The sequence below is a fragment of the Hesperophylax consimilis genome, chromosome 23 (genome assembly GCF_061612785.1).
Source record: "Hesperophylax consimilis isolate HC1 chromosome 23, BYU_Hcon_1.0, whole genome shotgun sequence".
Lineage (NCBI taxonomy): Eukaryota > Metazoa > Arthropoda > Insecta > Trichoptera > Limnephilidae > Hesperophylax > Hesperophylax consimilis.
In genome coordinates this window covers 21284043-21308993 of record NC_142858.1, presented here as the reverse complement: position 1 = coordinate 21308993, position 24951 = coordinate 21284043, and the positions used below count along the sequence as shown (strand labels likewise).

The 24951-nt window shown below is 33.8% G+C and overlaps 1 protein-coding gene across 3 annotated transcripts in view; it reads left to right on the top strand.

The window, feature by feature from the left end:
- Window positions 1–24951, top strand: part of Shrm (shroom) — a 198907-nt gene that overhangs the window by 150725 nt on the left and 23231 nt on the right. For all 3 annotated transcript variants that reach the window (XM_089645844.1, XM_089645843.1, XM_089645842.1), the window contains 2 exons: window positions 13206–13314; window positions 21897–22133. In XM_089645844.1, the coding sequence (XP_089501970.1) occupies window positions 13206–13314; window positions 21897–22133 (346 nt within the window). The remainder of the gene's footprint in view (window positions 1–13205; window positions 13315–21896; window positions 22134–24951) is intronic.

Here is a 24951-nt window from a genome sequence, read left to right as displayed (position 1 = left end):
TTTTAGTTTTCAGATATGTTCAGAAATAATCCATTTATTTGGATTTTATTGCAAAGCCGAATTACTGTCTGACAGAATATGTCCGATGCCTAAGGAGTTTAAAAAACTTTAAAAAAGGATTGTTGGTTTTTATTTTAATGCTTACTCAAATACGGCTTGTGGCTCAACGTGATTTATTAAATAAGGTTATTTTCCAGTAAACAACCTTTTATGTACCTAATGTATTATATTAAAAGCAGAATACTCGCTCGCAGACTAATGCGGGATAATAACAAATGATGCCAATTAATTATGGTGGCTATTTTTGGGAAGGGAAAAGACGCGTACCAACAAATATGTTTTAATTGATATAATATAATATTATTTTGCTCATATATACGGTATCTAATACCATGGCAGATGGACGAAACGTTGGCGGAGCTAATATAAATAGGTATCTACTTATTTTTTGTAAAATTAATACGGAATATCCACTGATTAGATAATAAACACTACACTAGAAATGCTTCCACTGTAGATTTGAATGGAAACCGATCTGACTACTGACTTAGTACCTTTTCGTTCTAGCACTTTTAGCCCACACTCTTGTCTCTCCATCGATATCTTACAGAAAGAAATGAAAATTTCATTACGATAAATTTAATGATGTTGAATCGAATTTATTTATTTTAAATTTAGGTTTAATGGTCATACTTTTGGGTCAGGTCACGAAACACGCTCACATTGGATGTTTGTGTTCATCTTTATTCTGTGAGAAGAGCACATAATATTTTAATAGAAATGTTACAAGACCTAAGCCCCAGACAAACCAGTGAAATTTGATTTCTGCTAACTAACTAATCACGCTGTTTCACGCAGATAGGACAGACCGCCAAACACCTCGCTCTTGGCACACACTCCTTGCCTCATTCACATTCATACATCGTCTCATACATACTCTCCTGTTATTCTTATTATTATCTCATACATACTCTCCTGTTATTCTGTTATGAAATGTATATGTAGGTGTATGTATGTGTGTATACATGTATGCATTTAGGTGCATACATGTACATTATTCTTTACTTACAGTGTTGTGTTCATCAATGTTGTGTTTGTCTGTAATTAATGATAGTATCAACCAAGTTTAATTAATGTAATTGTATTTCGAGAGCTTTGATATGAATCACTGTTGACAAACCTAAAAATAAAAAAAATAAAAAAAAATTAAAAAAAAAATTAAAAAAATTAAAAAATAAAAATTAAAAAAAAATAAAAATAAATTAAAAAAATCTTACTCTTCACATGGCCCGACTGAAGTATTTGGTTACTTGATGCCATGTCTTCCTTACACTCCTTTCTTCGTTCATTCACTCTACATTCCCATACTATCTAAGCGTCGCTTTCTTAATCTTTCTCATTACACTTACATCAGCCTTGCATTATTTGCGAATGTCCACATTTCTCACACTATAATACATGGTTTTACGACGCATATGGCTTAGGGATCTCATTTCTACAGCATTCAGTATATTATAATCCTTCCATGCCCCACTATCATATATCAGGGTATGTATCAGCATTCCATTGTGGACTGAGAGCTTCGCTTATTTGGACATTTTTTTGTTAGAACCAACTGTGTTTAGTACTCCATTAACGGAGTTATTGCATTTACCTTTCTTTCAATATCTAATATATCAGCCAATCTATCTCTCATAAACATACTTCCCAAAACACTAACTCATTCGCCTGCTCAAGTATTCATCATGATTCGACTATATGGCGCACTATTCTCGTTCTTTCTTTTTCAAACACTGTTTCGTTTTTCGCTTCGGAGAATTTGAACAATTCATCAAATTTCAACGTTCATTTTCGGGTTCTGTGAGAGTCCTATTCCATTTCTGTTATATCATTATAGGCTAGTTGCTTGACAGAACTGAAATAATAACAGAACTTGAAAAAAACTTTCTAAGAACTAAACTTTGAAATTTGAAGAATTGTTCAAATTCCCGAAACAACCCGTTCTTAGACGTTAGAATTACTTACATTCATCATTAACTCATTCTTTATAAATGCTTAGTAACCAGCACAGTATCATCAGCTTACAGCAGGTACAAAATTTCAGATTACTCAATTTCGCGCCTAATCCCATCTTGATTTCCGCTGATGATAGAATATCGATATTAGCGGTAATGAAAAATTGCACTTAATTTGGGCACACGGACACGCCTATAACACACTTTTATCGTTACTTCAGTGGTTAAATAGAATACATAATTCGAACAGTCAAAAAAACGTAAAATGGCTTTTAATAAGTTCACAGATAAATAAATTTATGGATAACCAACACCCCTGCCATAGGTTACACCCAGAGATGTGCAAAATGGGTACCCAAAACCATTTGAAATGCAAAATGGAAATGGGTCAAAACTTTTCCATTTGAAAATGCAAAATGCAAAATGGTTTTGAGAAAAGCATTTCAAATGCAAAATACCTATTTTCAAAATGCATTGAAAATGCAAAATGGTTTCTCAGGTCAAACAATTAAAATAAATATAGAATTTTTAAACAATTTTGTCATTTAATAATGGACATCAATGTAGAACAAACATTATACATGATGGTAAATCCAAAAACACAACGACTACAGAGTATGAAACCAAAAAAATTTGCGCGGGACTAATGTTGCCAACGTAAAAACATAGAAACTGCTATCTAACATTTTATATTAGAGCGTCATGGCCCCATGTTCAGTACCTACTTGAATCAGTATTTTTTGTAATGGTATCACTCAATTGCCAGGGCTCCTACCAGGGAGCAACTCTGTCAAATGTAAATTATCTCTCATAGCGAGGTTGAGGACCGACTGATATTTGGGACTTATGAATTATGAAAAAAAGATGAGTGGAGATAGTAGGAAGAATGTTGCAAAAAAGCATTTAAAATGGAAAATGCATTGAGAAAAGCATTTAAAATGCAATATGGTTTTTAGAAAAGCATTTAAAATGCAAAATGGAAAATACCCATTTTGCATTTCAATTTGAAATGGATTTATTTGAAATAAAGCACATCTCTGGTTACACCAAGTGTTTTGCTACGTTTGGTGACTTAACAGGGATGCCCGAGTTCTTGAGGTGAGGTTTATCTAGGTCTTACCGGTGGAAAAGTTAAATTTCCCGCTTAAGAGGAACGCCAAAGCAGCCTCTTTCATTCGTTACATATACAAAATGGATTAAAAAAAATTATTTAGTTTGGTTGGGTATTTTGCCCTCTAATCACAAATTTATGCAAATTTGAACGCTTATCGCCTTTTGCTGAAGGAGTGTGGGATTTTATACAAATTTGCAAAACCACTTCCTAATAACGTAATTCATTTCTCCGTTGCAGAAATTTACCCCAAACAAGCCACAAGTTGTATTTGTGAGGAACTTGGCACCCGTCCAAGGAAACGAACAAACGAGTGGTTTTAATATAAAGGAAAGGTAACTTGTGGAGTTTGCTCGCTCAGCGCTGACGTTTCGGTGGGGATACACAGTCAATACTTAGGACGGGTTGTTTCGGAGTATTTGAACAATTCATCAAATTTCAACGTTCATTTTTGGGATCTGTGAAAGTTCGATTCAAGTTCTGTTATTATATTATTGTAGGGTAGTTGCTTGACAAAACTGAAATAAAAACAGAACTTGAAAAAATCTTTCACAGAACTTGAAAATTAACGTTGAAATTTGATGAATTGTTCAAATACTCCGAAACAACCCGTCCTAAGTGTCAGTCAGGCTGTAGTTTGCAAGGGCGGTTAAGAAATAAGTGTCAATAATAAATAATCCAAACATAGCATAATCTTACTGGTATCATTCTGTGAAAGTGAATAAACATATACAACTAGTACACGACTAAGATATAAATAATCTTTAGGGTGGGTCAACGTATATACAGATATAAAAACATAAGGGTGGATAATCAATGTATGGATATGTTTTTAACACATAATATTCACGCTTCAGTGGGACAAATTATGGTTGCTTCTCAAAAAGTAGCGACTTTTCTTTGCAAAACTTAAAATCACGTTTCAGTGTGACAAACAACAGGTATTGCTGATATCTGTTCACCCCAATAGTATTGAGGTTTCAAAAAAGATTAACGAATTAGTTTCGCCCTGCAGTCCCCTCTTACCCCTCAAAATCCCAAATGTACTAGGTGATTCCGTTTAAATATAGACTCCTGATTCAATTCGACAATGTACTTTATAGTTTTTTTTTTGTTTATTTATTCACTTCCTCACAAAACACAAAGCACCTATTTCTTTGTTCATTAATTACGTCTAATAATTTGTAACATGTCTTCTACGGGCGTTACCGTTGACTCTTTCTACCGTTCACTACTGTATACAATATTGTTACTGTTAAATCTATATTACATCGAATTTAAATCGACTACGTATCTCGTTCCAGTCCAGAGGCAATGTGTTAAGTCTTCCACGAGCGTCCCCGACTTCTTCTACATTCAAACTACTCTCTAAGCACTCTCGACACTAATATTTCTTTTTATACCGTTTACCAACTGGGAGGGAGGTATGTATGCAGCCACTACGCGCGCATTTAGTAGCCATAATATTATTTTTCTATATGGTATCCCCAGCGTGCTACTTACCGCTGAGCGGAGCAACCGCCGATCTCCTTCGCTGTTGGAGACTGGTTCGGTGTGGCGGCTCGCGTACGTAGCTCGCCTTCTTTTGATATTAACGTCGTGTTTGTAATATTGCGAATAAGTGTTATAAACGATAGATTCTGTGAAATACAATCTTCTTTATTGTAATCGACACGACACCCCTATAGTATGCGAAACGGCGAGGCTAGCGTCGACCTTTGCATCCTATACTATCAAATATTCATTGAAATTGGTCCAGGTTTGTTAAGGTTATAGGGACTAAAAAATAAACCAACAAATATTCATTTAAAAATATATATACACATTTGTATATTTATTCCAGCACACTATTTTCGGTCCCATGGAGGAATAATTCCTAAAAACATTTTCCTTACATGTTTCAGATAGACTATATTAACTTGCGCGTGCCACTTTTCACTTGCTCGATTAACGTCGATAGTTTCGAATAAGTTCAGAGGGGAAAATAGCATTCGATTAATTAGAATAACGCTCGTGTGCTTACTCCTACACGGGTTCGAACACTCGCGCTGAATCCGGTGTTCCGCAAACAATTATATTTACCTACGGGGGAGTCCTAGGGACGTAGAACGCTCTGTGGGTTTACTCGAGTGCTCTTTAAAATGGAAACATTCAAATCAAACAACTTTGGCTTTGAAATGATTGCACACACATCTCCTGAATCCATTGTAAACCCAGGTGTATCTACTGCTTGTATGTAATGTCTTGTCTTTTGTATTATGGTTTTTTATAGTATATAATGCTTAACTTTTTTGGGATGGCGGAATATTAGTCATAATACTTTAATTAACACAAGCTCAACCCCGGGTTGTAAGGTTGTTAGTAGGTAATGTTTTGCCTTTTGAATACCTCTCGGTATTTTTCAATAATTATTGATTATTTATACAATATTTATGGTTTTACTATGATATTGCGATGGCGGATTAGTAGTCAATCGACTTAAATTAACATCATGTATTCTTTTAGATTACAGTGGAGCGGTATTTGAAATTGATACTTTAAAATTAAACATCTTTTTGTTGAATAATTGCTTACAATTCTAATTAACTTCAGAGAAACCCAGATAATTCTGCTTGTAGGTTTTGTTTTCGTCTTTTGTGTAATGGACTTTTGCATAATTTAAGATTTTTCTTTGAAATTGGGATGGCGGAATAATAGTCAAAAGACTAATCAACACAATGTTGGATAACAATCGGGTGCTCCTTAAAATGAAAACATTAAAATCACATAGCTTTATTATGGCTCAGAAATCATAAGTGCATAAGTAGAACTAATCAAATATTAAAAACTTTATCAAAAATAATATTAACCATAAAAACTTTCATTTTTTTATTCAGTGGGCTATGTAACAGTTATAATTAAATAACAGTTTTCTACTTATAAGACACGTTTATACGACAATAATGGTAACTAAGCGACATTTTATAATTATACGACACGTTTAAATGACGTATGATTAATGATAATTATAATTAACCGACACCAACGATAATAATTACAAATGGAATATGAAGCATATCTTCCCAGCCCTGTTAGAAAGGATTGCATTCCATTGTCCTGAACGCAATACCAGATCAAATACCTTATTTTATATACAACATTTCAAATCGAAATACGCACAAAACTCCTTGCTCGGGCGTATCTGCAAATCTTATAATGTCTTAATCGATATTGACATTTTCCACTGTACCTTTAAATCGTTTAAAATTAAATTAACCTTACTATGTACCTAAGTTAAAAATATTACTTCTGTATTGCTTAGTATTCTCTTTTTAATCATTTTTACACACACTAAGTACTTTAATACTTTTAATTAATTTCTAGCTTTTATAAATATTATAAATGGAACTTAACTGGTTTAAATCATTTTCTATATTTTATATTCAATTATTTTTTTTATAAACCTGTATGTTTCCTAAATAAACTAAAATAAAAAATATCTGCTGAAACGCAAAAGTTCCAACAAAAAATGCCACAATAATTAATTAATCCCTACATTAATAGCAACCCTACCACATAAAAGTTCTCACTGATTGCTCTGGCAGATGGAATCAGAAATAATTGACTAAGATTTAAAAAATTAACATGTTCATTTAATAGGGTATTTTCACTGATTTGTTTTACTTTTAATTTTGGTATTTTTATTTTATTTCCATGTTGACTAATAAGTTTTCCATAAAGATTAAAAATGTGTCTCCAAAACGACATGTTAGTTACTCGTGGCGTCACGCCGGGCGACGTTCGTGATGTCTGTCTTATCAGAAATTGGCGCTTTCTATATTGTAATGATGTTGTAATCAGTTGGCACCGTACCGGAAGGTGCAGTTTTAGATCATTTTAGAAATCAATAATTTGAATGAAAATATTGAAATTACATGTATTTAGTACACAATCAGAATCAGAAAATATATATATTTTAATCTTCAACACATTTTTAGCAGTATTCATTGAAAATACCCCATTATTACTGAAACTAGTAAACTAAAAACTATAAACTAGAGTTTTATTATTAAATTGTAAGTATTAAAAAATAGGTAAAATACAAATATTTATTACAGTCCATAGTGAAAAAGAAACAAATAATTTACATGATGGAATGCGTGATTTGCTTGCCAGATCAGAATAACCAGGAACTTCCAAACCTTCTTTTTTCTCATATTCTTCACTTCTCCCTTCAGCCCAATTAGTTATACCTTAGTCTCACTGACTTCGGATAGCTGAGAACACTTGGGACTCTCGAGCTGTGTTCACATGAAAAGCCTGATAAATATAAGCTAATAAAGCCGTACCAAAAAATATTGAATCTTTTTGTTGATAATTCTTATGGTGTGACTGTTCTCCTGACTCCGCCCAAGAGGAAATCGTTAGTAGGATTTTCACTTAACTCCTCTTTCTCCGCCTTTCTTCGGCTTTCTCCCAGCGTCGAGACGCCCGGAGTAACTTCCAAAAGCCTCCCTAATTGCAACTTACGGCTTCAACCTGTCCTTACAATTATGAAAGATTATGTCGCAACGTCTTATTTTCACTCAAGTTGGTTTACAATATAAATCAATTTCACGTTTTCAATGGGAGCTTTCATCTCGTCCTTTATTTTCTATGAACATTTAGTTTTCTTTCGTTAGTTTAATGCTACAAAATGATATCACTGTGTCTTACAAACATACAATTCTGCAATCATTTAAGTCGGAATGATTAAATTGTCTCAACCAGTTGTTTCAGACTTTTTTATCTTGTCGACCTATTTTAAATTCCTTTTAATTTAGGAATAATGAGCACGAAGACTCAGTCGTTGAGAAAACATTATTTAATGGCTTCAAAGCTAAATTTGCTACATAATAATATGTGTTAGTAAAGTTTTTTTTCTGTAAGGAATGTTGAGGGCCTTAATGGAATTTAAATTTGTAATATATTCTACAAAGCATGGGGTATAACTGGTTTGGTGGATAGGCACATATATTGCCAAGGAACCAACGCACCAGCAGATAAATAGAAATAGTAAAATATTTTTTTGTTTTTAAATTACTTGGGCATTAACTTTATAATAATTTCGAGACATTTATTGAAGAGATGTTTTTTAAAATAAAAGTCAATTAACAAATGTGAAATAAAACTCTTTAAAACAACAAAAAATAGTAAAATAACCTTTTGTAATTTACGTGAGGTAATATGTTAATTCAAATTTTATTCGAATAACTTTCGTAGTTTATACCCATCAATGTAATATATCATCGAAGAAGAAGATAATACTAATAAAACTAAAGGAAAACTGAAACAGAAAAAGATAGGAGAAAAATAAAAATGTTAAGGGTCTCAACTGGAAAACGAACCCAGGAACTCTCTCTTACTGAGACAACGCCTCTAAGCACTCAGCCATCGGGAACTAATTATTTAACGTTTTTTAAGAATTAAGAAATTACAATTCAGTATTACAAATATTATCCTCAATTCCCACATTTTAGCGGCTGACTAAAGTTCTAAAAAATATTTTTGCAACCTAGATAGTGTCTTTATTTGACTTACTGGATTTTTTCATCTGATTTTATTTTATATGGGACATCTATTGACTTTTTCTAAAAGTCTAAATTATTATCCAATTATATGAAAATTAAAATCGTTTTACACCATATTATTATTATTGGAGTATTCAATTATTATTGGAATAATTTTTTAATTATTTGCGAATCATATAAATGTTAAATATCTTTGGAGAAGATAATACGAATAAGACTAACATGAAACAGAAAAAGAACCAGAAAATATATAAGTTTGCTATCTCAATTTAGTTTTATTACTATTATCTTCTTCTTCAATAATATGTAAATCTTTAAAATCACCTAAATATTTCGCGAACCACATATTGGAAAGCTTCTACAGAGATTGAATCTTACATCGTAAAGTGCATTTGACAACTTTCCGGCAGTAAAAGCGTAGTTCAGTAAGACGCTAAGCCAACAGGAAGTTTATTGCGTAAATCCATTGAACGATGCATTTACTGATCGTAAATTGGTGATACGATGGAAGCTGTATTTTAAAAGGGCCGTCCCTATGCGGGCGCAATTGGAGCAGTCCGCTCCGGGCGCCGGATTGGCAATGCGCCAAGACGCCGATAATACCTAACAGTCCTAACACATTTTAGCGCTACACAAATATACAAATCATCCGAATACTATTGATGGCAGTGATCACTTACCTAGGCGTCTACTGGTTGTGACAAGGGACGTCAAAATTTTACTAGCGCCAGGCGCCATTTTGTTAAGGCGATGCACTACGTCGTGTAATATTTTAAATTGAACCGCTATCAATAACAACCCTTATGTAGATGGCGATAAAGTTTAAATTTCCGCTTAACACCATCCGCCTGTTTTGATTTATGCAAGAAAAAAACATGCCCAAAAAGTGCCTTTTTTATTTTGTTTTGATCATTTTATAAATAACTTAATTTTCCACATTATACAATAAAATTATAACCCAAAATGGTTTCGTAAGACGGAGATTTTGAACTTTAAAGCAGTTTTCATAGGCCTTATACATAATTTTTTTGTGGGATTATAAAACGACTTATCTAAAAAATACTCGATTATTTCAAAGGCCAAGATGTATTCTACACGCGTCCAAATTTTCAAACCAAAACACATGATTTTGCATTACTACGTATGGCATCGCCTTAAAGGCCAGCCATGATTGTAAATGGTTTATTTGTGGAGATACTGATAGAAACGAAATTTCAAACTTAATGGATTTAAATTGGGTTAAAGAATAATTAAATTAAATATTACATTATTCTTCAGTATGGGTGGTACGCTTCCGGTTAACAGTAATGAACTGGTGTGGCAGAACGAATAGTTAAGTAATTATTGGGAATTATCGAGTAGTCCCAATTCTAGAGAAGTGCGGAGGGTATGTGATTATACATTACAGATTGGATTATCCAACCCACTCACAAATAATACTCAGCATTAAGCTCTTCGTTGGCAAATAAATTATTAGCGGGTAACCCATGATTCGGAACTTGGTACATACGTACTGGGAATAGTTGTTGGTTGCTACGGAAGATGTAATTAGTTATATCAGCAATAATTTGTCGTTGGCCTTATTTTTTATTTGGGAAAACAGTTTTACACACATATTTGTATTTTTACTGTGTTGCATATACCTCTGAAGTTTCAGCATAAAATATATTTTTACAAATTGCTTCAAAATTTGATTTACGGGACACATACGGGAAGTATGATACAGTTAAAAGTGACCGAGGGGGATAGGGTTCCATTAGCTCAGTGGTAGAGCGGTGTCCCGGAAAGACAAGGGCACTGGGTTCGAGTCCTAGATGTGACCGTATCCTTTTCTGATTTTTCTGTTTCAGATTTTCGTTTAGAAATCGCTAATATTGTCTTCAATAATTAATTAAAATGTCTTTCAAATCTTGGTTTGACCGACGATTGAACCTTTCTACCCAGCAGTTTTTTTTTGTATATTAACTGCTGTAATATTATCCGATTTCAGAGAAATGCGGATATATCCGTGTGTCTATAAGTGATTGCCATATCATCCAGTCTATCTGCCGAGATTCAGCTCGATCGGATTTTTGGAAATGAGTTAATTTCCAAGATTTGCATTAATTCATTCGCGAAAACAAAAGTGAAATTCAAATATGTGTATTTAAAAATAACACATACACCAGGGCTTCCCAAACTTTTTTCAACTGTGACGCCCTTGGGAAGTTGGCATATTTTTGCGACGCCCCCCCCGTTACCTAATAACAATTTGTCAGAAAAACTCCAAATAGTATCTAAAATTCTTATTAGAAAATAAAGAACACAACATAAAAACAAAAATGGTAGCAAACAAAAAAGATAAAAAAGCAATTTTTTTCTTTGGTATTAATGAGAAGGATGTGCTTGCTTTTCTGAGCATAGTTTCTCAAAACGAGGTTGAAGTTTCGAAATCGCCACTCTCGTCTCTGCCTCTAAATTTATTTTTGATCTATACTTATTCTTAATTACTGCAACTGCAGAGAAACCTGTCTCACACAAGTATGATGTCGCAAACGGTAATAAAACCCTTAACGCTGCAGTGCTGATGGAACGATATTCTTGATAAACTGAACTCCAGAATTCAAGTAGCTTATCCTTATTATATTGCAGCTTAAGGCTGGAGTCACAGGACAATTCTATTAACTGTTCTTCTTCTGATGTCGAAAGTGTTGATGGTGAGGTCGACTCGACAGTCGCTCCGAAGTGTGCGTGTGGAAGACGCTATAAAGATAGCCTCACGAAGCCCCTGGGATGATCCCGCGGCGCCCCGGGGCGTCGCGACTCACAGTTAGGGAAGCCCTGACATACACTATAAAATAATTTAAATTAAAAGTATAAAAGATAAACAATACGATTAGAATGAAACTGAAAATAGCGCAGCAGTGGTAAAGATTTAGTAAGTAGACCTTAAGACCTAGCAGAAACACGTTTCTGGTTACAAGGAAAAACTTAATTGATTAAAATAAAGCATGTTTTCACATTGGCAGTGGAAAGTACTCTCAAAACTGTGATTGAAGTGAAAAAAGATATGTTTATGGTTTAGTAATAAAATCGAATAGCAAATCAATAGTTTTATTTGCTCCATTGCTCCAAATGTTAAATAAATACGAAGACCAAATAAGTTAAGAGTTTTCCCAGAGAAACTCACAAAAATTCGAAATTCATCTTTTTCCACCGTCATTTTCGTTAGTATCAGAACTGCGCGCTAAACGCCTGTCAATTTTGAAATTATAAAATTGCTGTAACGGCCATATTTTTCCGGAAAATCTGTGACGGCAGGCAATCTTAAAAGGTAAAGCAACTACTTTAGCGAATAAAATGGCAGATGGTGCTTCACTTGACGGGTGGGCTTTTCAGGGCCTTAGGTCCCTACTAATAGGTGCTGTGCGTTGTCGACCGTTAGAAAAAACGCCAACGCCGCTATCGTTGATGATTGTAAACAACTATTGAATTTAACCGTTGAAAATAACGTCAACGTCTAAAAGTAACAAATATTGGTTCTAATAATATTACGGAATCACAACGTTACACGGAGAACAATGAGTAATGCTGATTAATTAAAAATCTCTTAAAATTGTTGGTTAATTCTGTTAAAAAAGGGACTGCAAGCTGCTTCTTGATAAAGTGTTAAATGTTTGTAAATTCATAATAATATCGGAACACGTGTTCATCCACCTGCGTTTGTATTAATAACATATCGTGACGAAATGCAAAAATTTTATATTACGTAGTAACACTTGTTCGGACATTTTGACAAAACATAGGTATTTTATTAAAAGTTTATCAGGATACCAATCAGTTCTGCAATCCCATTTTAAGAGGAATACGAATAATTCGAAGAGGTTCTTAATATATTAGCAATATTTTTTTCAGGAAGTTTTCTTCGTGTAGGGTAAACTCACTACAAAAATAAAAAAAGTAAAAATTTTTAAGAGAATTTTTTTTTTCGAAAGCAAAAACATTGGGGGTGTGATATATCTATGAAATGAAAAATACCACACTTTTGAAATTAATATACCTATAGATGGCTCCAATCTGGTTTCCATCGGATCAAACTTCGTCTAAGCGAAGTTTAAACAATATTACGAAATTATTGATATTATCAATTACATATCATAAATTTTGATATTATAACTGAATGAGCGTAATGAAGTTTTGTTTTGTCTGTAAATTTGTTTGTGTGTTCCGTATCCAGTCAATTCTGTCAAGATGGTAACCGAGCGTTACGATTGTGTCGAACGGTCAAGTCGGAGTAATCAACATTACGCGAAATCTACTGTTCACAGAACTACTATTTAAATACAGAAACATATATTACAAATAAAAACACGAGTAGTACAATAATAGAGGGAGATACTCTTTTAAGAAATCACTATGCTTAGTAGAACTTTAGTAGTCTTTGTGAAAAATTATCGTTAATATGGTATCCAGTGCTTCAGAATTCCTTAAGAAAATTCATTATTTTTGAAGTATAACAATATCGTAATAACGCATGCAATTTTTTTACAGAAACGACGAACACAGGTCGATTAGTGATTTGACAAACGAGCAAAGAGCAGATCAAAATACACTAGAGACGTCGCCAGATCAGAATATCAAAGATGAAAGCAGTATCAAGGTAATTATGTTTATTATTATCTATTACCAATTCATGAATACTGATTTTAATACAAAATTGAAATTCATAGACAAAGTCGAGCGCTTTTAATAAGTAATTATTTCATTTTAGGGGACTATAATATTTAATAATAAACATTATAGTCGCCTGAAAACCGGTGGCGGCTCGTTACTTTTGTGTGTGCTAGATTGCTAATATACAATAAATGGCATTATTGATGTTGTTGTAGCTGAAAACGATTTTTATTTTCGTTTCGAAAATTCGATTTTTTGTATGAAAATTATCAGAAAATCTTCGTAGAAAAAATTGAATAAAATAAAACGTTTACAGCTACAACAACATCAATAATGCCATTTTTTGTAATTTTAGCACTGTAGTATACCCAAAAGTTACGAGCCGCCACTGCTGAAAACAAATACCAATAATTACAGCCAATATATAAGGCGATGCCATACGTAGTAATGCAAAATCATGTTTTTTTTATAGTGAATACCTCACAAGAGTCCCAACTGCTCCCGTCTGGAGCCAGTGAGACTATGGCATCCCCAATTGGGGGATGTTGTGAGGCTGAAGGTAAGTGGGGAAGGGAAAGAGGAAGGTGGGGAAGTACCTGGCTATTCAGATCTAGTCACTAAACACGGCTAAAGCCATTTGGAGCAACGTTTCAATTCTGAATGGTGGTCTTACACCAGGGCGATACTGGTAGTATCTTCCACTCTGGAACGTGCCGCAAATATACTATATATTATTTTAATCAATTAATTGTGAAATAACACAAATTAATCAAATAAAATTTATTTGCGCACGCCGGGTTCGAACCCGCGACCTTCGGAATGGCAGTCCAATGCGTTACCCCTGGACTATGCCGGCCGTCAACATGTGTTTTTGGTTTGAAAATTTTGTCGCCTTAAAATGTTTCAGATGCTTTAATTAAATACTACGAGTAGAATACATCTTGACCTTTGAAACAATCGAGTATTTTTTTATATAAGTATTTTTATAAGCCCAAGAAAAAATAATGTATAGGCCTATGAAAACTGCTTTAAAGTTCAAAATCTCCTACTTACGAACCAATTTTCGGTTATGATTTTATTGTATAATGTGGCAAATTAAGTTATTTACCATCCACAAAATAAAATAAAAGGCACTTTTTGGCCATGTTTTTTCTTGCATAAATCAAAACAGGCGGATGGTGTTAAGCGGGAATTTAAACCTTATCGCCATCTACGTAAGGGTTGTTATTGATAGCGGCTCAATTTAAAATATTACACGACGTAGTGCATCGCCTTAATTTATAAAAGTTTAATTTAGACACTGTTATAACAATGTATATTAAAAAAATTATCTTATTTTATATTATGTTTGAACATCAATCATATTTACAAATATGTATCCATAATTATGTTGACTTCGCACAAAACTTTTTAAATAACAAAACTATATTGCCTGCCAGAGTAAAATACGTTTTTTTTAAACATTTTAATAATATCCAACATTTTTTATAGATTGCTTCTTTATTTTTTATGTGAATACCGCACAAGATTCCCAACTGTCTGGAGCTAGTAGGATTATGATACCTCCAGTTCAGGTATTTTATTAGACTGAACTGTGTAGGCAAGGGATGGAGATAGGGAAGCGGAAGGTTGATAAGTACCTGGCTATTCATATCTGGTCAGAAAACACGGTTAAAGCCTTCAGCAGATCATTCTACCCATCCTCAAACTGAACGTAGAAATAAACATACTAATAACTAACTACAGATCTAAAGAGAGTATATTATGCTCTATGCCACTCTCTACTGGAATATGGAATAATAGGATGGGGCTCAGCATCATCAAACCATATTAAACTACTAAAGAAAACTCAAAATTGGATCATAAAGACCATATTAAAGCTCCCCGTAAGGACGCCAACTACTGATATTTTTAATCTGTTTGATGTTCCAAGTTTACAAAAAATCTATGCTAAAAATATTCTAGTTCATCACATAAAAAATAAACCGGAGGCAAACCCCTCTCACTACCATAAAACCAGAGCCAAGCAAACAGACATGCTAAATATTCCTAAATGTAATTCTACCTTTGGACAAAGAAACTCAGACTCTTAGCAATAAAATTATATAATAAACTCCTTCTCAACATCAAACAAAGGAAAACGAAAAATTACTACATTAAGGACATCAAATTTTGGCTTAAGGAAATATCGGAAGAAGAACTAGCTAATATATTTAAAACATCATCTTAGTCGCTGAAAACGTATACTAACATATATAGTCTTCCTCAGCACAGGATCTCCTAGTGAGGAGGACTTCAATGATCTGTTTTAATTTTATATATATATTTTATTTCATGTGCCATACAAAAATGTACCTAATTATTTAAAAAGTAACTAAATAAAAAAAAATAATAATAATAGATGTGTAACAAATATGGATGAATAATGCAAAAATCCCAGATGAGAGGAGTCCATAAATGAACAAAACCATTGTTGAAGACGTCATATTTTTAAATGTAGGCATATTTCAGCAAAATAGCATCGCTAGAACAGAAGATAGAATAAAACTTTCCGCCTCGGAATTTTTTTACAAAATACTCTACTCTGTTGACAGCCATTACCTTTGAGAACATACAGTCCACCGTCCCACACAGAACACGCGTTCAAACAAACTGCTCCCCGTCCAACGACCGAGAACACAGAACAGGGAAAGCAAAGACGCGTGACACACGTTTACAATGTTGACAAAACAAATTACAGCTTTTGAAACAAAAATGTATTAAGTAGTTAGTCGTAAAGATGAAATAAAATAACGGATAAAAATAATATAAAGGGCCAGTTGTTACACGGAATTTGATGTTTCAAATTTAATATGCATGTTCGGTGTAACAACTGGCCTTAATTTTTTTTTAGGTACGGTTGTTACGATAATAACCCAAATTTTTTTTATTATTTTTTTATTTGGTACAATATTTTTTATATTTCAAAGTTTTCCAGTAATGTTGGCCTCACTGGCTGGCTTGCCCGTGCTGAGGCCTTCATTTTATAATATGAAAATATAATCTAAATACAATCTACAATATAAGATAAAATAAAATATTTAATATATAATCTTGTGTGTTTGTGAGTGATGTGTGTTTATATTGGTTTTGTGTGTTACGTTTAGGTTTTATTTTTATTTTATGCTATGACATTTTGGTAATATTGTCTTTTTTGTTCTTTAATCAATTTTGTAATTTTGTGTGTGAATTTATTTTTATTTTCCTCAATTATAATTTCAAGTTTTACACTGTTGAAAGCTTTTATAGCATGGTATTGGTAGTGTCTTTGTCCAAAGCTTGAATTTACTGTCGGAGTTTTTATGTTTTCTTTGTACGTATTAAAAAAACCTCGTTTTCATTTAAATTTTCATGGGATATATGTTGTACTAAAGCTAACCTAATTTTTCTACGGTGTCTGAAAATCCCTTCATCCGTCTTCAGAGTCGTTAATAGAGGCCGAGGCAAGGGTGGGGTGGGGAGGGGAGTTGGGCGGTAGAAGCCACCTGCACATCTGTTTAACTAAAGGAGAAGTTTAAAACGTTTGAGTTAAAAGTTGGGAGCTAAACTACTTCCGGGAAACAATGAAGATTTAGCGAGGCTACTGTTCGCAGCCACCGCTAACTGCCGTGCCTACTGAATAGAGAATCCGTAGAAGAGATTTAACAGAAAACTGATGTTGTCAAATAACTGACCATTCAAATCCTATGCCTAACTAACTAAGCATCACTGCGGTAAGGTAGAGAGGACGGACCGCCAAACAACTCGGTCTTGACACACACTCCTTGCATATACTATACTCTACTATTATTCTGACTCTTCACATGGCCCGACTCAAGTATCTGATTCACTTGATCGTGCCATGTCTTCCTCGGTCGTCCCCAAATTTTGCTACCATTCCCATTTGCGTCAAATATTCTTCTCACGCTTCTTTCTTTGCTCATTCGCTATACATGCCCAAACCATCTAAGTGTCCCTTTCAGAATCTTACTCATTACGCTTACATCAGCCTTGCACTCTTTGTGGATCTCCATATAATTTACTCATTTCTACAGCATTCAGTCTACTTTCATCCTTCATCTGCCAGTTCTACGCCTGACTGCCAGGGTAGGTACCAGCACTCCATCGTGGACTGCTAATCCTATGTCAAAGACAAGAAACAAATTATTGTCAATCTGATGAACTGCAATCCATTATAGAAAAGTAAATGAAGGCGACGAATCAGCAACAGAAATTGTAAACTTTTCAACCGATCACTATAGAAGAATCTAGTAGCCGTATACAAAACACCAAGGTTTTTGGAAGCCGTATTTCCGTGAGTTTGCTCTCAACAATGAAAAAAAATTCTTAGGTGCGATCTACTCCGATTTGGAAGAAAAGACCTATCGTTTCCTACACCGGGAGAAAATAGATTTTTACCCTCACAACATTGCTAATTTATTTAGAATCTTTTTAAAATATTGTTAATCCAGTTAAAAACAGGATTTCATACCTTAACGAATGAGTTTACAGGTTTCCTGGAAAACTTTTAGTAAATGACGAATATATTAACAAGTGTTCATGAAAATCCTAATATTTTCACATTTCGTCATTATACATTATCAAGGCAAATGCACGAGCATAAACACATGATTGGATATATTAGGAATTTGATTTAGAAAAGGATTGCCTGCGATTCCGTTTTTTACCGGATTACCAATAATTTGAAGAGATGCTTAATAAATTAGATATGGTAATTTTATCCAGGCCAATGAATTTTATGTTCAAATAGAATTCCGATTTAGAAAATGCTTTTTAAAAAATCAGTTTCATCAATAACAAAGAATTTTTTTGCTTCGAGCACAAAATTATTCCAGTGGCTTAGTTCTATTGGTTTTCACTTCAGTGGATTTACACTGTTATCTGCCTAGTTCATTCTGTAAGATGCTCTTTATTCACTAAAGGATGCTCTGTAGTCAGTATAATGTTTTTAAAAAATCAATTTCATCGTTGTAAATTAGTTCGATAAAGTTTAATATTTTATTTTTGTGAGTTGTTTCTATTGCATCTTGCACCGGTGAAATACCAGAACTGAATAGCCATGCTCGTTCCAACCTCCCTCTTCCCCATCTTGTCGCTTCTTCCTTTATCCTCCTAACATCATACCCCAAATCGGGAATGTCTTATTGGTTCTGGGAAGTTCGGACTTATGTACGGTGAACACAAAAGACCATATCTGAAAAGCCTGGTACTTCTAAACCTTCGTCCCCTCACCTCCTTCCCTTCCTTACACCGTTCAACATCACAACATATCCTAATTATTTGTACGGATTCACATAAAAAAATAATATATTCGGGAGTATTAGAACGGATTATTTCTGTGATTTTTTTGTACAACTCGCGGGACGAGCAAACCTATCGTCCAATTGTGTGTACACGTGTACAGCTATACAGTTCCCCTACCTTTTCACACAACAGACACGTTGTCACAAAAATATATAAGCGATTCTTTTTGTCCTTTGTATACGTACTGCCGTGAAATTTTGCCTTGTTGGTTGTTGCTATCATACATTATTTTGTTATTTAAGGAATACTAAATGATTGAATTTATATACTTTTGTTTCATTTCAAAGGTTAAAAAATTTCCGCCAGAGCACGTACCTTGACGGGTGCCGTGAAAATTCAGTTATATTTTTATTTCGAGAAAAATACAACAAAGAATTGCTAATATTTTAATTAAAATGTTATGCTAATTTGTGCTCTAATTATTCAAATATTTCAAACAGAAAGGAGCCAGATTAATGTACAAAAAGGAACTTTAAAAAATATTAAAAATTTGTCTAAAATGTGATTAAATCCACAAAAAAATAACAAGGCCACTGCGATTTCAAGGAGGTTTGCGTGGCGTTCTTTCCAGAATGATTTCTAATTTTGTTTTATTTTATTACTGCGCAAGAGCCTATGGCATCCCTATTCAACCCTTCAGGTTATAAAATATGTTTATACACAAGTCCCAACGAAACGGTGAAATTTTATGGAATTTCAGAATGCTCCCTAGGTATTTAATATGTGCTACATATTGCTTATTTTTAAAGATATTTTAAAAAGAAATAAGATTTTAGAAACAAGATACAATTATCTCAAAAACGTCTATTATTACGTATTTGAAATGAACATTGATGTTTCTAAATAATAACATTTTTCTATAAAACATGAAAATGTTAACAAAAAAAACCACCGGGAAATTTTGACTCAAAACGTTCATAATTTAGAAAGAATTCCGTATTTTGAAAACACATTCCATTTGTGTAGGGAATTAGCAAGAATACCGCTACTTCAATTTTTATGTTGTTCATACAATAATAATACACTTTGACTTTTTTACTCAATTTTTTAAATTTTATTTGATTTTATAAACAGACTTTATACAATAATATTTTACAGTATTATGAATAGATTATGTCGTTGACCAATAAAATAATTGTATATGAAAGTTAAGACCAAATAAAAAAAAACATAACCATGTTATATAAGCAGTTCTGATAAAGTGCATCTACTTAAATATATAGTTAATGTTTTTTTGAAATATTTTCTAGGTTTACATTTAAACATGGAGTGGGTGTCAATAATGACAACGAGAGAAATTGACATTATTAAATTAAAACTGCTGTTATTCTGCTACTAAAATTTATTTTTTTAAGTCAAACTGAAAGCAGAACAGGAAAAAAGCAATTGTGAAGAAAAAAAAACATTAAAATAATAAGTTAACCCAAATGATTATCAAATTACAGGATTACTTAAATAGCGTCGCTACTACTGTCAGAATAACCTGTTATTTTTAATGGTTCCAGAAAAAAAAAGAATTATCTGTTAACATGTTATAATAAAACGAATATGTAACTTTTTTAGACTTTAATTTTATTGACCGTAACCGGTTTCAGTTCGTTAAAGCCATCTTCAGACTGGTACTAGTTATTCTTAGTCTACGGTTTATATACGTATCATATGGGGGTGGGGGAGAGGGGTGGTCTACAAAGGTTTTTAATTAATTATATTAATTAAAATTAATATAATTAATTAAATAAACTTAAAATAATCAATTAATTATAATTAATTAAATAAACTTAAAATAATTAATTAATTAAAATTAATATAATTAATTAAATAAACTTAAAATAATTAATTAATTAAAATTAATATAATTAATTACATAAACTTAAAATAATTAATTAATTAAAATTAGTATAATTAATTAAATAAACTTAAAATAATTAATTAATTGAAATTAATATAATTGATTAAAAACCCCTCTCCCCTCCCCCATATGTTATGTATATTAACCGTAGACTAAGAATAATTTGTACCAGTCTGAAGATGGCTTTAACGAGATGAAACCGGTTACGGTCAATTAAATTAAAGGGAAAAAAGTTTAATATTTGTTTTATTATAATATATTATAATGGAATTCCACCATGAATTGTCAGTTTCAAAAATAGAAATGTTAATTATATGTAAAATTAAGACTACAGTAAGTAACAATGCAGGGTGTCTGAAAGTGCGCTACTTTCGGTTAAAGTTAAAAAAATTCCAAATTACATTGTTTTAAGGTAGTTTTTATGTACAAAGTTTGTTTGTTTGTTTGAAAGGGAAATTACATATTCTTCGATGGAAGAAAAAAGAAAAAAAATACTAAAATTATAACAGAGTGCAGGATACTCTCATTAGCGTCCTTGTGAAAGTCATAATTGAAACAGAGCTTGAAATGACATTATCCGTGTTTGGTGACCAGATCTTAGTAGCCAGGAACTTCTCCACCGTCCACTTCCCTATCTCCTTACTCTCTACACTACCTTCAGCCTCACAACTTGCCCCATGTGATCGCAATAGGCGAATCAAGAGTGGACTGTAAAATATGAATTGTGAACTTGGAAGTTGACACAACCATGGTTGGAGATGGTGAACATGGAGTAAGGAAGGAATCCGACTAACTCCTTTGATGTTCTTCGAAGACGATGATGGTTGGTTTCACTCACAGAAGATAAGATTTATTTCACGCACAAGCTTCCATAACATCCAGATTGGATACACTGAGGGAACTGAATATGTTCACTGCACAGGCCTTCTATCCTGAGTTGATATTATTAACAGCACTGATCACAAACAGATGTTCATAAAACAGGTTCCATCAATAAACTTCTTTGACAGTCACTTTTATGGTTGTAAAATGTCACACAAACACGTGGGTAAAGTAAGATAATCATAGGTACTTGTAGGTAAAAATGGGACGTGAAAATGCAAGGATAATTTTAAAGGAAGATTAATAGTTGCGTCAACACCCCAGTTGGGGATGACATAGTTTTACTGGCTCCAGGCGATTGGGAGCAGATGTGACTCGTGTGCGGTTTTCCATAAAATAAAATAAATAAACAAATAACTATAATAATATATGTAACTGTACACCCTCCATAGACACAAGCTCAGCTTTATGATGGGTGAACATTTTGTATTTTATAAAAACATAATTATTCCGATAATATTCTTTCACTTCAATAGCATACGTTTGATTTGCAGAAGTGCTTGCTGGGTGTGATGAGCGCGTTGACGGGAGAGGCAGCACGGCTTGAGCAGGCGGGTGCGGTGAACGAGGCGGTGGGCGTGCAAGCGCTCGCCACGGCTGCCAAGGGTGCGCGACTGGCACGCCACGCCGCTGACGTGGGGCGCGTCACGGCGCTCATCGCCGGGCTCGCCACGCGCTTAGCCAGTGCCACGCAGCCTCTCAAGCACGCCGTGCACACGCCGGAACGAAGGGTAAGCTATTATTTATTTTATTTAAACTGCGTTCCGTCGCAATATTCGATTGCATTATATTACAATATATCGCACTCCACTGCATTCCGTCGCAATATTCTATTGTGTTATATTACATTCCAACAATAACACTCCTTACGTAGTTGGCGATAAGGTTTAAATTTCCGCCTGTTTTGATTTAGGATATTTGTTAGAATAACTTTCTAAAGAACTTAATTTTCCACATTATACAATATAATTATAGCCGAAAAGCGGTTCGTAAATAGTAGATTTTGAACTTCGAAGCAGTTTTTACAAAAATGATACTTTATTTTTTCCGGTCTTATAAAAATACTAATCAAAAATCTTACATCTTACATATTTTGAAGCCATTAAATTTTAAAACCAAAAACACATAATTTTGCATTACTTCGTAGTGCTTTGCCTTAAGGACCGATTGCAGAAATATCTACGAACAATGATATACCGGTCTAATTGTACACCACTTTGCCCACGGTCAGGCTCTCTGTGAGGAAAAACGGTCGGACGTAAGTTGTTTCCATCAATTTGTTAACAGGGATCTGAAGTTAGTAGCTATGTGTAACCATTGGCAGGGGGAGGCAGGGGGGCGGCTCGACGGGTAGTTGGAAGGGCCAATGTATCTTTCCATAATAATAATAATACTTGGATGACTTGTATAGCGCCGTTTTTGTGCAAAAACACCTCAAGGGATAACCTGAACCAATTCGGACCAAGAGGAGTAGGTTAGATTAGGTTAGGTTTTTAGATTTATTACAAGGATTATTTCTTCACCCTTGCTTGATCTTTAGAATTTTATATATATATGTATATTGGTGACCGGATAAATCATCACAATGATAATTCATCACATCTTTAAAAAGTCATGGAAAGTGATGAAACAAAAACTTTATTAATTGGGTTAAGTAGGTTAGGTTAGGTTAGGTTAGGTTTATTTTATTTTGCCTAATGCCTTTATATCACTTTTTAAAGATGTGTTGTATTGTCACTGTGTTAAGTTATCAAGGAACCATGTATATTATATTTGAAATTCTAAAATGATGAACTGTTCGAATTCTGTGAAACAACTCGTCCTTGGACTCTTAGGAGAATTTGAACAATTCATCATTTTTGGGATCTGTGAAAGTCCTATTCAAGTTCTGTTATTGTATCATTATAGGCTAGTGTGCTTGACAGAACTCAAATAATAACAGAACTTGAAAAAATCTTTCAGAGTACTCGAAAATTAACTTTGAAATTTGAAGAATTGTTCAAATTTTCCGAAACAACCCGTCCTTAGACTCTTAGGCCTAGGATAACTTTAGTTGTTTCGCAGAAATTCACATGTGACAAAGTCATCAAATGGCCACTCACCCCTACTTTATTTTTAACATTTGAAAGGTCCACGTTAGATTCTATGTACAATAGCAATGGTCCCGCTAGTTAGGATTCTTATCACATACCTATCCTACCCATTGACGTTTATTTGTAAACCTTATTCCACATTCGGGAAACTATTGTGATTTTTGTTAGAATTTTACTTGGCATTAATAAACAACCTTTCACGCCGCAACGACTGAGGTAAATGCTCATCCGTTTATATTTACCAGACAATATTTAGGAAGTCCGCATCCCTTTCGATCGCCGTGTAGATTTACGGCATCCGGCCGAGGGCGTTTTTTCATTTCATGCAAGAAAATAAACTGAATAATATACCTCCGTGGGTTTTGCTCTCCGGATACTGAATATAACTTCTGCCTCGAGAAAAGCAAATCGAATTACGTTTATTGCCTGGAATCTGTCACAAAAACGGGTAAGCTAAATATTACCTCCGTTTCACATGGCCCAAACTCTACCATACGAGTTTACTGCCTTAATGAGAGCACGTTGTACATTGTCCTCGGATTTGTGGAAAAATAATATATTTATTTTACTCTTTTCAGGGCTTTTACATTCGGTAGATGAAATGGTTATACAATGGTTATAATTACTTTTACCACAATGCTTTAAAATTTCATAAAAAATGCATACATAATCCAAAATTATCAGAAATATTGCAGCCGTGTTTATAACTAGGCATGAAAATGTTTCGTACTTCTCAGCCTTCTTTTATCTCATCTCATTTCAGTCCTTCACACACAAACTGGGTATAACATAGTCCAAGAAACATATAATCCTTTTGATTATTTGACTCAAAGCATGGCGATCCAAGGACCCAATTTTAAATTTATAATTGACATTTGAACACACGAAAGCGTGGATTTAAATTTTTGAAAAGTAAATTATTGTGGGAAAAACAATAATGTTTTTCGGAATCGGTTGTCTAGAATCACTTAGGACAAGTGAAAAGCTAAACTATCTCAGATGTGACACTAAACCCGTACTTCCCTTCAAAAAAACATCGCAAACTATGTCTTTGACATGTCGTAAGTCGGTGTTTCTTCACATCTAACAGGACAAACTTTGGCGTAGATAATGGCTTTTAGAAGTGCCTAAAATATTTGTATGGCATTACATTGCAATAATATTCTGAATCCGATGAGATAAAAAAGAAATACAAAGATGATACAAAGGCACCATCTTATAGAAGTTACTTTTCATTCGGGGAATTCGTTGACCACATGTTCGATGGTCTGCAACGCACCACATCCACACATCACCGACTCTTTAAGGCCCCATCTGTGCATCATGTGGGCACAGCGGCTATGGGAGCACCTTAACCTGTTGATGGCGGACCAGGTTTAGCGAACCAATAAGAACCCAGGCTGTCTCTCGGTGGGGTCCTGTATGGGGTGTGCATTTCCCACGTTGGCCGTTTGCC